The sequence below is a fragment of the Psammomys obesus genome, unplaced genomic scaffold (assembly GCF_907164565.1).
Source record: "Psammomys obesus unplaced genomic scaffold, mPsaObe1.curated_primary_1811, whole genome shotgun sequence".
NCBI classification, from domain to species: Eukaryota; Metazoa; Chordata; class Mammalia; order Rodentia; family Muridae; genus Psammomys; species Psammomys obesus.
Genome location: NW_026590062.1, coordinates 12886580 through 12901634, shown reverse-complemented (window position 1 = coordinate 12901634; position 15055 = coordinate 12886580). Strand labels below are relative to the sequence as shown.

At 50.0% G+C, this 15055-nt stretch overlaps 2 protein-coding genes across 3 annotated transcripts in view; one reads left to right on the top strand and one right to left on the bottom strand.

Annotated features, from left to right (window-relative positions):
* Rilpl1 (Rab interacting lysosomal protein like 1) overlaps positions 1 to 8594 on the top strand; it is a 34156-nt gene extending 25562 nt beyond the window's left edge. Inside the window, exons 6-7 of the mRNA XM_055606311.1 lie at positions 140 to 232; positions 7851 to 8594. Coding sequence (XP_055462286.1) covers positions 140 to 232; positions 7851 to 7995 — 238 coding nt within the window. The 3' untranslated portion in view covers positions 7996 to 8594. The remainder of the gene's footprint in view (positions 1 to 139; positions 233 to 7850) is intronic.
* Positions 8595 to 10513: 1919 nt separating this feature from the next.
* On the bottom strand, positions 10514 to 14061 carry Snrnp35 (small nuclear ribonucleoprotein U11/U12 subunit 35). 2 transcript variants are annotated; one of them, XM_055606522.1, is made up of 2 exons: positions 13916 to 14061; positions 10514 to 11612 (listed from the first exon to the last, which is right to left on the bottom strand). In XM_055606522.1, exon 2 carries the CDS (start codon positions 11607 to 11609, stop codon positions 10869 to 10871), a length of 741 nt encoding a protein of 246 aa, XP_055462497.1. In that variant the 5' UTR covers positions 11610 to 11612; positions 13916 to 14061; the 3' UTR covers positions 10514 to 10868. The 2 variants fall into 2 exon arrangements, with proteins under 2 accessions (XP_055462497.1, XP_055462496.1); XM_055606521.1 differs by lacking the exon at positions 13916 to 14061 and adding an exon at positions 13542 to 13882.
* Positions 14062 to 15055: the final 994 nt, after the last annotated feature.

The following is a 15055-nucleotide window of genomic DNA, read 5'->3' as shown; positions in this document are numbered from 1 at the left end:
AATGAATGAATGAATGAATGAATGAATGAATGAATGAATGAAAAAAAAGAAAGTTTGTACCCTACCAAACCATTCTATCTGCTTTTAAAATGTTTTAGTTCTCACAGAATGTTTTGACTTCTCTGTTGCATGCCTTCAGTGAAGAAATAGAAGAGGAGAATCGAATACCCCCACCTCCGCCCATCATACACCCAAGGACGTCCCTCCCACCGGAGTCTGGGATCAAGCGACTGTAAGTGTTGTGCTTCCTTAAATGGGCTGTGCCACAGGTGGCTCATCTGGGTTCCTGTGACCTGACTCCAGGTCTGGGCACTTTCTCTCAAGCTTACTGCTAACCACAACTACTGAGCCAAACTGCTCCTGCCCCATGGCATTGCCTCTTCCGCCTTTTGGTCGTCTCCCTGCCTGGACAGCCAGTTTTTCTTGGAGTCGTTGGACAGAGATTTGGGGAGCACCTGGAAGGCTGGGAGGGGCTGGGGCCTGTGGCTGGTGCCCAGAGCTTGCTTGGGTGTGCCAGGTGCATGGGACGTGCAGCCAGGCTTGGGACACACAGTGAGTAGGTTGAGGGTAGGGAAGCTCTTGCATTCTCAGAGCTCGAAATGTCAGCTTTAAGTAGCTAGGTGTAGTGGACCATGCTTGAATCCCAGCGCTCAGGAGGTGGAGACAAGAGGACCAGGCGTTCAAGGTCATCCCGGGCTACACAGTAAGTTCAACACCAGCTTTGGCTCCAGAAATGTGTTTAAAAAAAAAAAAAAAAAAAAAAATCGAGAGTGCCTTAGGTCTACCCCATTTTGGATTCTGTGATGATACACAGAATCAGATGATACCAGCTTTGTGAGCTGGTATGTCTGCATTGGTATCTTGGTGCCACATACATGCAGACTCAAGGCCCCGGTCGCTACACCTGCCAAAGGAAGCACATAGCTCCTGGCATCAGCAAGACCTTAAGCCCCTCCGGGAGTGCTTGGCATTGTAGATCTCCTTGGTTCTCATGGAAGTGTGTAGACATTTTCCTTGGAAAAGAATAGAGGCGTGGGATGTTGTTTAATTTAGAAGATCCGAGGGCCCATCCAGAGCCTGCTTTGGGTCAACTCCTATACCTAGGATGGCCTTGTAGGTCATCTGGTACTAATATGTGGAAGACTGTCATTTTAATGGGACCCTTGAAGGAACTGAGACACCTGGCCGTGGCTGTACCACTGTAGGAGACAGAGCCCTGCTAAGGTAGCCTGGCCCCAGAGTACTGTATTCCAGAACCCACCTTGAGTTCTCAGGGGTGTCACAGCCTGAAAGGGGCTCCCTGGACGTGGGCCTTTTGTCTATTTTTACAGAAGAGGCCTTTGGCCTTCTCTCCTTAACTCAACAGAAGCGTTGAACCAGCAGGCAACATGTGTGGGGGGTGGGGAGAGGAAGTGGGCCTTTAAAATCCAGCAACCATGCTGGGAAATTGTTGGCCTAGTTCTGAGCAGATGGAATGTGGGCTGGTTTGTACGAAGAAGCCCCCTCCCTTGGGAGGTGACATCCCGCTCACACTGGGCCCAACAGCTAGGCAGCTTCCTGGAATGCCCGGCTTTAGCCAGCCATGCCCCTCTGAGCTGGCCAGCCAGGCCCTACGCCCCTGCTGGGTTTGGGGGAGTTCTTCTAAGATACAAATAAATTCTTCTGGGGCACAGAATCAGAAAAGCTCCCCTGAAGTCCCAGCACTGTTGACCATGGGTTTATTTTTCATCTGCCATCAAAATTCTTCTCAGAGAAGTGAAGAGAAAGAATTGTGCAAGTCCAGGATTGCCAGCCTGGTCCAGCCTTGGGACTAGCCGTCTCCTGCCAGTGTGCCTGACTCCCTGTGTGTGGGTTTTATCCCTCACTATGTTCCTTCAGACTCAGACCCTGGACTTCTGAGGGTAGCCACCATCAGCCTAGGATTCTATTTTCACTGGGCGTGGTGGTGGCTCACATCTGTCACTCCAGCACTCAGGGGGACTGCCACTTGTTTGAGAGCCACCAAGACTAGAGATTGGAACCACATCTAAAAGACCAAAACAACAAAAACATGACTCCTCTGTGTGAAGCAGGGCGCTTTTCAGCCTGCTACGTCAGCATATCCTGCATGAAGCATGCAGAAGGTCAAAGTGGGAGAACTTAGTGTTAGAAAAACCAAGCAGCAGGAGGCAGGGGCAGGCGCAGCACTGTGAGTTCAAGGCCAGCCTGGCCTACAAAGTGAGTCCAGGACAGCCAGGGCTACAAAGAGAAACTGTCTCAAAAAAACAAAAACAAACAAAGAAAAATGAAACAGAGAGCAGTGAGATGGTTTAGCAGATAAAACACAAGAAGTCTGCGGACCTACTAAGTTCAGTTCCCCAGAACCCACATAAAATGGGCAGAACTGACCCCGCAAAGTCAGTCTTCTGACCTAGAGGCGCCCCACACATCCCATCACACACAAACACCTCTCATGTCACACACACACACATTTTTTAAAGTTATTTTCTTTCCACAATGATCGGCTTCAGCCCATGACCAGGCCACAGCATCTGCTGCATTCTTCCAGATGGTTCCCTTCCCAAAGCCCCTCTCCTCATCAGCTTTGCCTCAGGTTGCTTGGCAACACCTGGTGCTCTGAGCCTGACAGGGTTATCAACTCCAGAGAGACAGGAACAGAGACAGAGCGAGGCCCCACCTCCTGTCCACACTGCACAGGTGGCCACTTCTGTGGCAGCCAGTTTCCGAGGGGTGACGGGGGCAGCTATTGGGCACAAAAGGCTTTTGACCAGCACAGTGGTAGTCTTTGTCCTCCTCGGCTGCTGGCTGAGATCTGCGGCCTATGACAGCTTTCCTCTCCATAGTGTATGTAGCCTCTGTTTGTCCCCTTCATCTTCACCTTTGGACTGTGTTTGACGTGCAGCTGGGACCCTCTGCTCTCAGCCCACCTCTGTCACCCAACAGCTAATGAAGAACCACCAGGCATAGTTAAAAAAGATCACCATTTGAGTTGGGTCAGAGTCGTGGAGCCAGGACAATTATCTCCATTTCTCTGATGAGGAAACTGAGGCCCAGGGATGCTACATACTTCATTCAAATCTGTATTCAAATTGGGGAGACTCAAAGCTGGGCCTCTGAACTGGGTCGTTTGTCCATACAGACTTCCTCCCTTCCTCTCTCACATCCCCATGTCCCAGCTAGTGGCTGACTGCCCAGTCCCTTATCACTCAAATGCACCCTGAGTCCAAGACGTCAGACTCGACATTTCTGGGCCGGGCACAACAAGGGAAACAGAATTCCCCACTGCCAGTCAAAACAGCGAGTCTGAAGATGGTCCAAGAATAGCTTGTGACTGGGAGGCCACTGGCCTGAAAGGATAGGTTGGCGCAGCCCGGGGAGGTCACAAGGGAGCCTCAAGTGACTTCAGCCTTGTCCCCAGCAAACCCCAAACACCAGTGTCCCTTTTGTGTAGTCCCCATTCCTGGTTGATCCCACACGTGCACAGGATGTCTTGCCACTGGGCAGAACCAGGAGGGGGTGGTCTGGAGGGAGACAGGAAAGCAGTAGCTGGCCTTAGGGACCGGAAAGGCTGGCCTCGGAGTAGGCTCCGCCTCTGTCTGCAACAGTAAAGACGACAATATGTTCTGTCCCTGGCCTCCTACTCCCACACCCCTCCTCAGCCAGGAATAGTTTCTTCAAAGCCACCCATAAAATGCCAGGAGTTAGCATTTCATTTGGTTTAAACCTTCCAAAAATACCCAACCGATATAAAGGCATAAACCATGTCCACCGTATTTAATATGCAGTTTGGCCCAGCAGTCCTGGGAATGGCTGACCCTCTGTTACTGAATTGGGCCACAGCCTGTGCTCCAGCAAGCCAGGTTCAGCCACCTGTCTTCAGTAAGCTGAGTTTAAGAGCCAATTTAATAATGAAGAGCAGAAAAGGGAGATTCAGTTTATTCATTGTGGCCACATTGAGAAGAGGTGCACACACACACAAAGGCACACACATACAGACAGAAACAGACAGACAGATACACACACACACACACACACACACACAAATCCATTTTCAGGGTCCTGAAATCAGGGTAAGGTTTAAATAGAAGGCAACAAATTGGCATATCCAAGCAGCCCTGGTAAAGGTGTGGGCCCCCCTATTATCGGCCATCCTGAGAGTATCTTCATTTCAGGACTGCAGAGATGGCTCAGTGGTTAAGAGCATTGGCTGCTCTTCCAGGGGTTCTAACGGTCCTGGGTTCAGTTCCTACCACCCACATGGCAGCTCACACCTATCTGTAACTCCAGTTCCAGGGCTTCTGACACCCTCACACAGACATACCTGCAGACAAGATACTAATGAACATAATTGGGGAGGGGGTTCTGTGTTTCAAGACAGGGTTTCTCTGAGTAGCCCCGCCTGTCCTGGAACTCAATGTGTAGACCAAGCTGGCCTTGAACTCACAGAGATCCGTCTGCTCTGCCTTCCGAGTCCTGGGATCAAAGGCGCGTGCCCCCATTGCCTGGCTCAAACATAAAAAAATTTTTTTTAAATTATATACATATGTATGTGTGTGTCTGTTCTAGCAGACCTTATTTAAAAAGAAGATGATCTTCATTTCTCTTACACCTCTAGAGGTGGGACTTCTGCAAGTGACCCAAAAGCAACAGAAAGGGACCATCTGGCTGGGATGTTCAGGTGACCTCTTGCCATCCCTGGGGCTCCTGTATTTGTAGGTGGGCAGACACCCCTCCAAGCAGAGACTCTCCATGGAATCTGAGGCTGCCTGATTTTTAGTGACTTTGTTTAAGGGCCAGAGGGCTCTGAGTGGGTCTTCCGAAGAAGGTGGGTGCAAAGCTTGGAGACCCCAAAGCCTCTTGTGCCAGCAACCAGCAGAAGAAAAGTACCCTTCCTTCCCTGTGGGTGGGCTGTGGCTCCCAGTTCCTCTTTGATGGGCACTAAGATGTAAACCCAGGGAAGAACTCCACAAACGTCACAGGAGACCACGAAAGTGTTGTATCTTCAGTGCTGGTGATGACTGTGATTTAGCTGAGTTTGTGAATGATGTATAAGGTCAGTTGTGGCAGTGCATGCCCAGCCCAGGGAGATGTAGAGGCAGAAGGATCAGGAGTTCAAGCTAGCCTCAGCTACATAGTGGGTTTGAGGCCAGCTTAGGATAAAGACTGCTAGGCAGTGGTGGCACAGGCCTTTAATCCCAGCACTGGGGAGGCAGAGGCAGGTAGATCTCTGTGAGTTCGAGGCCAGCCTGGTCTACAGAGTTGAAAACAGCCAGAGCTACACAGAAAAACTCTGTCTCAAACAAAACAAAACAAAACAAAGGACAAGTTGCCTGTCAGCACCATCAGTCCTAGAGACTGTCCTAGGTTGCTTGTCCTCTTGGGGTTAGTGACCTTTGGCTTTCCCTAGGTCACCTTCCCAAAGGTCCATCACCTCGTCCATGTCTGTCCGAACTTCTCCCCATATGGCAAGGTCATCAGTGCGTTTGAGATTGGGCGCTCTCCTCCCCCATGCCCTCCTCAGGAGCACCCTGTGTCTCCATGGGTCACATACTGAGGAACGCGGGGGGCCTGTCTCCATCGCACAGACCATAGGCGCAACTCTCAGCGGGGTCTTCGGGGGGGGGGGGTTGGGTTTCTTGGTCACACTGCCCTCCTTTTATCTCCTCTGTCTATCTGCTTCTGGAAGCAGGCTCTTTACAGCCGTCATGCCCATGGTGGCAGCTGGATTGATCCTTGACGACCCCACTCTTCAGCCTGTCCCAAGACTCGTGTCCCTCGTAGGCACTGTCTGTGTTTGGGGTTTTTTTTTTTGCCTTTCGAATGGCTGCTGTGGCTGCTGCCAGCCTTTCCCTTCTGGCCACTTCAGTTGCATGGCCGCCACCTGCTTGTTGGCATCTCAAGTGGGTATGGAGTAGTGTGTTGCTCTTGACCTCCACGAGTGCAGCCCGGAATGTCACCGATAATTCTTTTTGTCTCTTCTGTTTTCGCTCTAAAAACCACCTTGTCCATGATGCAGTAAAGAAGGTCCTTTAACTGACGGGTCAGTAATTGATGTCCCCCTGGGATCCAGGAGTGTCACTAACTGCTTTTCAGTCCCTGTGCCTGAAGCTTCCTAAACAGCTTTGTGTTGGCAGCTGTTTGGTTTGGTGCAGAGGGGGGGCGGGGCTGGTATCTGCATCCCCTCCCAGTGTGTAGTAGCAGGTGGCTTTCGTAGTCAGGCTGAGACCTAACAGGCACCGGGCTGCAGGGTTTGGGCTGGCTAACTCCACAGCTGCTCTGTGTTGGAAAGAGCCCTCTCCTGTTGAGTGTGAGCCCTCGCCTTTACTTGCCAGCTCGCACTTAACTTTCAAAGCCCTAGAGAATTTCCCCAGGTGAACTTGGCTTGAGGATGAAAGAGTGTTCTTATTCCCGCTAGAAAGGGAGTGCAGCTCCAGTAGTGCCCTGGAAGAGTAAAACCCTCTTCATTAGATGTGGTTGTAACAAAACCCATGGGGCTGGGAAGACGGCTTTGTTGGTACCAGCAACAGAGGCCCTGAGATCTCCAAGACCCATGTAAAGTCAGATTCAGGAGCTCGAGCGCATGAGTGTGCTCTCCCAGCTCTCCTTCGGCCCAGGAGAGAGGTGCTGGCCATAGCAGAGGGGAACAAGACCCTGTCTCAAACAGAGTCAGGGGACTTGCAGGATGGCTCAGCAGGCAAAGGGGCTTGCTGCCAAGCGTGACCACCTGCCATTGAGGCAGGAGGATCACAAGTTAAAAGCCAGCCTGGGCGATATGGCAAAACCTTCAGATTATTACTAAAGGGCTGGGAGGCTGCTGCTGACCTAAGTTTAATGGCTGGGACCTAAGACGGAATGGAAGAAGAGAACCAATTTCCTCAAACTGACTTTAGACACACACACACACACAGTTAGCTTACTGAAAAAGATTAAAGGGCTGGAACTGTGGTTCGTAGCAGAATACTTCATGTGTGATTATGAGGAATGGCAAGATGGCTCAGGGGGTTGAGACCCTTGCTATCAAAGCTGAGGACCCGAGTTCAGCTTCTGGGGCCCACACAGTGGACCGAGTGGACTGACTGCCACCGTTTGTCCTCTCACCTCCATAAAGGAGCCATTTCACTTGACTGCCGGCACACTTCATTCATACACATCAATGACTGGCGAGTGACTGAACGCTAGGAATGGGATTGCCTCAGAACCATCTTCCTCATAACTTTCAGGTTCTTCCGAAGAGTCATTAAACTGATTAAAGAAATTCTTAGACGAGTACTGGCTCAGTGGGTACAGTGCTTGACTAGCTTGCCTACAGGCCCTGGGTTCGATCCCCAGCAGCTCATAAAACTGGGCCTGGTGACTCATGCCTGTAATTTCAGTACTTGGGAAGTAGAGTCAGAAGGATCAGAAGTTCAAGGTTATCCTCTGCTGTGTGATGAATTTGGAAGCCAACTTGAACTATCTAAAGCCCAAAAGCCATCTAAAAATGAGGGGGGAAAATGAGTTCCTGAGCTGAGCTATAGTGTGCTCACCTTGCCTTTGCGAGGATGTGAGTGGATTTTATTTTCTAGTAGTTACAGGAGAGAGCCCCTACAAGTGGCTAGGTGGAAGTATCCCGGACCCCCATCACATACATGCAAACGACTCATTCTTTGTGATCACTAAGGGGGACTAAAGGACACACAGAAGCCCCATTGTTTCCTAGAAGTCTGCTGTCTGCATCCCCCGTACTAAGAATGGATCTGCTCCCCTCTGTTTGGCCCTGTGTGTCCCAGCATTGGAAGAGGGGGTAGGTAGCACAGCAGAGGACAAGCACTTATTTCCACTTTTGCTTTTCTTTTTTCCCCTTCCAAAAGGTTTAGCTTTTTCTCCCGGGACAAGAGGCGCCTGGCCAACACGCAGAGACCCACGCACATCCACGAGTCCTTTGGCCAGTGGGCAAATACCCACCGAGATGACGGGTACACAGAGCAAGGACAGGAAGCCCTGCAGCACCTGTGACTGTGCCCCACCCCGGACCCGCCTGCCACCTGCTGCGGGTGGCCGCCTCAACATCCAGCCCTCAAATGAACTGTCTGCTTTGAGGGTAGATGATGAGAAACTGATGCCAAATCCTACAGAAGTGTTTTATTTATCTGCAGGGCTATCCGGTTTATACTCAATGCCTCAGACCTCTTAGGACCTATATTTAATAAGGTGAGGATCTGAAGCCAGACCACATTAATTTTAGTTAACAAGCTTCCTAAGCTGAACACTACCATGGCTGTTTGACTCCTAGGTTTAGTTTGGTTTGGTTTGGTTAGGGCCTTTGCCATGTTAGTGAGGAGCAGTGGAAGGAGAGTTTTATATTGTGAAGTTGCCCTGGAGGGAGCAGTTTGTACAGTGTGTGGACTGGATTGGTGGAGCCTCTAGTCACAGGATGGGCCACACAAAACAGAAAATCTTCACAGTCCTTCCAGCCACGGACTAGAAACAACTGTGGACTGTGGTTCGCTGTTCCTGTTAAGGCTAGAGGCCTGAGCAGCCTGTCTGAGGTGGTGTGCCTTGAAATCTGCTGTGAGCTACACAGTACTAACCAAACAAAGTTGTTTAGGATGAGACATTGGTGTGCTTCCTGTGTGCGTTTTTCCTTTCTTACTCCCCCCCCCTTTTTTTTAAATGTATTTTGTATTTTGAATACTGGGTCCTATGCAAAGAAGACTATGCCCTTAAGTGGACTGGATGCCAGCCTCTTGGAGCCTGGGTGATATGCCCTTGGCAGATGAGGACAGACAGATGTATGGGTGGAAGGGCACTGGGTAGGCAGGGGCTTGAGGACCACATGTCCAGCTGACCCACAGTTGCCATGCCACTGGAGAAGCTGGAGGCTAGCCCGTGTACTTCCTGATGTACAATCGCTCAGGGTTTGCAGCTTCAGAGGGCACTACTTCCTAAGAGCATATGATGGATGGAGCCAGGCCCTGTGCATTGTGCTAAGAAATGAGGTGAAACTGAGCAAGAGGGTACATGCCTAGAGCACTCAGTTTGGCTCCAGTAAGTGACATCTGAAGTTCTAGCTCCTTCTTGAAAGCAAGGAGGTAAAAAGAATCCTATAACAACTTTGTTTTTTGAAGCAGGGCTTCTCTGTCTAGCCCTAGCTATGCTGGACTTCTGTTGTAGACCAGGCTGGCCTTGAACTCAAAATGAGTTCTGCCTCTGCCTCTCATTGTGCTGAGATTAAATGCGTGGGCCACCATGCCTGGCTAGCAATTTGTTTTGTGTTGGTTTTTGAGCTGGGGTCTTGTTATATGGCCCTAGCCGGCCTCAGACTCTGAACAGTCCCGTGTCTCCCAAGTGCTAGGTTGGCAGCCCTGTGCCTCATACCTGGTTCTGATAGCAACTTTTATTATTACATGTATGGGTGATCTGTGTGCCATGGTGCACATGTGGAGTTAACATGACAACTTTCAGGAGTTGATTCTATCAACCATAGGTTCTGAGAATCTAAGGTCAGGCAGGGCTGTGTGACCATTTTAAAAAAAAAAAAAAAAAAAGACTTTTTATTTGTGTGTGTCTACACATACACCTCTAGTGCCTAAGGCCCAAAGAGAGTATCAGATCCCCTGGAACTGGAATTTGGAATTTACAGAGGTTTATAAGCCACTATGTGTGTGGTACTGGGAACAGAACCCAGGTCGTCTTCAAGAACAGCAAGTGCTCTTAAATGCTCTTAAAAGCACAGCCAGTGTGGCATGTGCTTTTATGCTCTACACCACCTTGCTAATTCTCCAATGGCAGTATGGTTACTGACTGAAACAGGACCTGGAATTCCATACAGATCCAACTGCCTTCCAGGTGTTGGGATTAACGGCGTGCTGCACTGTGCCTGGTTAAGTGGCATTTCTTTTTTAAGTCAGAGCAGTCTTTGATTCATTTCAAGTTCCCAGAAGCCAGCTGTCCGGCAAACCAGAAACCAGACAGTAAGTAAAAGGGAACACTGGCCCCACAGACTAGTCCCAGGTAGTCTATCTCGCCCCTCCCCATTCTTTCATCTCATTCCTGCTGAGATTTATCTTTTCCAAAGGCTCAAAGTCAGTTACAGATCACAGCCCTGCAAGACTGCTTTTCATTTTAAATGCCAGCCGGGGAAGAAGGCTGACAGTCAGCATTTTTGCAGGGAGTGGGTTACATGGACTTGTCAGCAGCTGCCTGCTGACCCAGATGCTCAGCCTGCTGTCTGGTTATTAAAGGCTGGAACATTCCTACTTGGGTCTGGCTTTTCTAGCACTTCCCCCCCCCCCCTACCTTTTCAGTTCATCAGACCCTGGGGCTACGAACATGAAGGAAAAGACCGTGCATCCCAGGAGTCAATGTCAGTACTGTCTAGTTCTTGTAGGCTATTGAGACAGGGTCTTACCTTGTAACCTAGGCTGGCTTCAGCTTCCTAGTGCTAGGATGACAGGGGTGTGCCCTTACCAGGCAATTTAAGGGTTTTAAGCCACTATCTCCTCTGCCACACATTCACTCCCACCTCAAAGGGTCTGAGAAAGTCAAGACAAGTTCTTTATTATCCCTCCTTTCTTACATTTGATACTCCTGCCTCCAGCTCCCACGTGCTGCAATGACAAGCTCGTGAAAACATTTTTATTTCCACACGAAATGGGTTACTTCTTACTGTTTCTCCCTCCCATCATCTGTGGCCCTAGCTTGCTTGTGCTCTCCAGTTCAATCCCCAGTACTGCAAAAGCATGGCCTCGCTTAGGTCTGTGTGATGACAATGGTAGATTCGGCATGTGTGCATGAGCCTGGGTTCTGTACTGGAAAGGGAACTGCCCCAGCCTGATGATGCCTCAGCCCCTCCCCTCTGGGTGGGCCTCCGCTGCCTGCTGTTGGCTCTACTTACTCCTGTCTCTCTTGTCCCTGCTTTTGACCCTCTCCTCCCTGAACTCCCTCTCTCTTTCCCAATCATTCTCAGGCCACACCCTGGCCTGCTCCCTCTCTTGCCAGCGCTTCTCTCGCCCCCTGTCATGGTCCCGTTCCCTGGGCCTGGGGTCCCAGTGTCTGTCCCTGGATCGAGATCGCTCCCTCCTTTCCCTTTTCCCTTCTCGATGTGGCTCATTCTTGACAACTGGCAAATTGATGGGTTTTCGGAAAGGCCGATCCCGGCCACCAAACCTCAGTTGCCCAGATTCCTTTTTCCCCCCCAACCCACCACCCAGCCGCCGAGGGATCCAGCCACGGAGGGTCCTCTCCAGCTCATAGTCCACAAATATCTCGTGCTGGTCAATGACCAGGCCATCAGCATCACGGTAGGCCTTCAGCAGGGCCCGTTCCTCCTTGTACTCAATGAAAGCATAGCCCTTGGAGAAGCCTGTCACCAGGTCCCGAACCAGCCTCAGGCGCCGGATATCACCATATCGGGAGAAGACTTCCTTTAACTTCTCCTCTTTGGTCTGCAAGTTCAGTCGAGCCACAAACAGGGTAAGGAGGGGATCTCCAGTGACGCCTTTGTTGGGGACATATCGGGCCAGCATGGCCCTCCAAACAGCACGGTCGTGTGGGTCTTCATCCGTGCCATCGATGCTGCCAGCTTTAAGCGGGTCATATTCTTTGGCAATGGGCATCCAGTCGCTCATGCTCTAGACAATAACAATGCGTTACAAAGCACCTATGCAGCTCCACCCTTACCACAGCTCTGGAAAGCAGTATCTTCACTCCTTTTGTGGAGGGTGAGGCTCACCTTATTAGGCCTCAACTCCAAATCTTCCTGGCTCACCCTGAGTGCTAGGATCACAGGCATGTGCTACCAACTTCATTGCCCATGCTGAGGGCTGTGGGCTCAAGGCCAGGAGCTTTCTTCTCAGCTCCTAGCTGGGTGACCCATTCATGCTGGGCATGAGAATGGCTGCACTGAGCCCCGCTATAGCCATGATAATGAACTTGCACTCTAGAAAGCTTTGGCTGCCCACTAACCCATTGGAGCCAATGCTGGAATCTGCTGTTTACAACTGGGAGTGTGAGAAACGCTGCCGTCAACAGCATCTTTTCATGTCCCTAAAATGGTATTTATACCTGGCCATGATAATGTGTACATGTAACCCCAGCACTCCGGAGGCTGAGGCGGGAGGATTGCCCCAAGTTTGAGGCCAGTCTGTGCTATCTGTCTCAAAAAAAAAAACCAAAAAGCTAGGGGCTAAAGAGATGGCTCATCAGTTACGAGGACTAGCTGCTCCTGCAGAAGATCCGGGGACAGTGCCCAGCACCCACACGGGTGGCTCACGACTCCAGCAACTCCAGTCCCAGGGGACCAAATGCCCTCTTCTGGCCTCTGTGAACACCAGGCATACACATGCTGCACAAACATACATGCAGGCAAAACACCGAACACGGAAAAATAAAATTTAAGACAAAGATTAAAAATTGTGCATGGTGTCATCTCAACATTTAGGGGATAAAGGCAAAAATTCCAAGGTCATCATGGGCCAGTTCTAAGCTGAACATTACACAGCCTTCTACTGAGTTATTAAAAAAAAAAGTATAATACCAACTTTTCATTCACAAGCAGCACAGCTGCCTCGCTGATGGAAATCCAGAAACTTGTACTCAGCACCCAGGTGTTGTCCAGTTTTGGGCTAAGCCCCTAAACTCCTCTCACCTGCCGTCAAGATGGAGTGCCTCTACCATCACTTCAGGTGCGGAAAGTCAGGCCACAAAAGGCCCACTGATCTTGAAGCTCAGAAGCAGACCAGTGAGGGAGTCAAACCAGGGGCTGAGTCTACAGACAGCTCACCATTGGTGTCACACACCGATGATCCCAGCACGCGTGAGAGCAGCCTTGGCTTTCATAGGGAGCCCAAGCCAGCCAGGTCTACCTAGGGAGACCCTACCTCAAAAACAACACATGTAACACTATCTGACACATAGCTGACCTCAGCAAAGTCTCTTTATTTCTTTTTGTTTTGTTTTTCAAGACAGGGTTTCTCTGTGTAGCCATAGCTGTCCTGGAACTTGCTCTGTAGACCAAGCTGGCCTGGAACTCAGAAATACACCTGCCTCTGCCTTGGATCAAAGAATTGGGCTACCATACCCTGCCCTTTCATTTTCCATCTTCCTCACCCAGGCAGCTGCCAGTATTTTCAGCACTCTGCCCTGGGTTTTATTTCTTTTAAACTCAAACGAAACTACCCTGGAACTTAGAAAGGTACAAAGTCTCATATAGCCCAAGCTAGCTCAGAGAGTCCTGCGTAGTCAAAGATCCTCAACTTTTAATTTCCTTCCTCTGCCTCCTCACTGTATGTGTCAACCCATCAATGGGAGCGGGGGTAGTTATTTTGTTTCTACAGGGTTTCTCCGTGTAGCCATGCCTATCCTGGAACTGGCTCTGTAGACCAGGCTGGCCTTGAACTCATAGAGATCAACTTAACAGCTTCTTTTTTTTTTTTAATTAGGCCTATAGGCCTAAAGTAGCCCATGTCTGTTATCCTATCCATAACTAGTGAGTTGAAGGCCAGCCTGGGTCACGTGAGATGTCCATTTTAAAAAAAAGAAAAGAAAAAAAAAGTCCTCACCGGAGGTGGAGAGGTCTCAGGAATTTGAGAAACTGGCAAGAGCTCCTCTGGAAAACCAAAGCAAAACGAAGACGAACCAGGCAGGGCCAAACCATCACAAGCATGCGCAGTGGCGCCGAGGAGGCCGGGGCGGAAGTGTCGGTGGGAAGCTGGCTTCTGGAGCTCCAGGCTCCGGCCACGCCGCGGTGAGGGCCTGGACGCTGCTCCCCGCCCCTTCGTGGGGTTTGCCTTCCCACCCAACCCTCCGTCCCTCTCCTACCTCCCGGCCTCCGCCTCTGCCAGGCTCCAACATGGCGTCGGCCACGTCCCGCCAGGCCTGCTGAGGGACTCTCCGCCTCCTCCCGTTGCCCAGCCCTCGCCGAACCTCCACTCACCTCAGCAATCCTGGGTTCTTTCCGCACCGGGACAGAGGCCACCTCCACCGCACTTTGCCAGCGATTGAGTGCTTACGCCGGCCGACCTCCGCCAGAACTCTTTATTGGCAGCAGCAGATTCGCCACAGACGTTATGCTGCCTTTTTTTTTTTTTTTTTTTTTTTTCTTTCAGAAACAGTTTCTCTCTAATCCTGACTCTCCAAGAACCACGGTGACCTCGAACTCAGAGGAACACGCCTGCCTCCTGAGTCCTGGAAATAAAGGCTTGGGGTCCTTCTCCGTCTCTTAAATTACTTAGAAATATAATAAATTGATTATATACATTCAACATATGGAAGTGGATATGTATGTATATATTTGTTTTGTTTTTTGAGACAGGGTTTCTTTGTGTAGCCTTGGCTGTCCTGGACTCTCTTTGTAGACCAGGGTGGCCTTGAACTCAGAGATCTGCCTGCCCCTGCCTCCCTGAGTGGTGGCATTAAAGGCGTGCACCACCACTGCCTGGCTAAGTCACGAATATTCTTGATTCTTCCTCTTTGTATGTTTGGAGGCAGGGACTCTCAGAATATTGGTACACTGGGGCGCTAAACTGGTCCTCTCAATTTCGTGACAAGTTGAGCCATGAAACCCACTGTGATGTTGGTACTCCGAACTGAACTCTGACCCTCTTACAAGTACACTGTTATAAGCCACTGAGACATCTCTCCAGCCCGTGATTCTTTGTCGTAATTGTTTGAGATAGGTTCTCATGTAGCCTAGGCTGGCCTATAACTCACTACATAGGCAAGGATGGCCTTAAGTTCTCTTTCTCTCTCTTGAGACGGGTTCTCACTATGTAGCTCTAGTTGTCCTGGAACTCACCAGGTAGACTACTGCTCTCAAATGCACAGACGTCCACCTGCCTGTGCCTGACGATAGGATTAAAGGTGTGCTCTATCTTGCTGGACTTGAACTCTAGATCCTCCTGCCTTCACTTATGGGTGCTGAGATTACTGAGCGCACACCACAGCTGGCTATATTTTCTTTCTTTCTTTCTTTCTTTCTTTCTTTCTTTCTTTCTTTCTTTCTTTCCTTCTCTCTCTTTCTTTCTTTCTTTCTTTTTTTTTTTTTTTTTTTTTTTTTTTTTTTTTTTTTTTTTTT

Bases quoted from the DNA above. Each gene is read 5' to 3' on its own strand.
- Snrnp35 (XM_055606522.1), bottom strand. From the start codon at position 11,609: ATGAGCGACTGGATGCCCATTGCCAAAGAATATGACCCGCTTAAAGCT.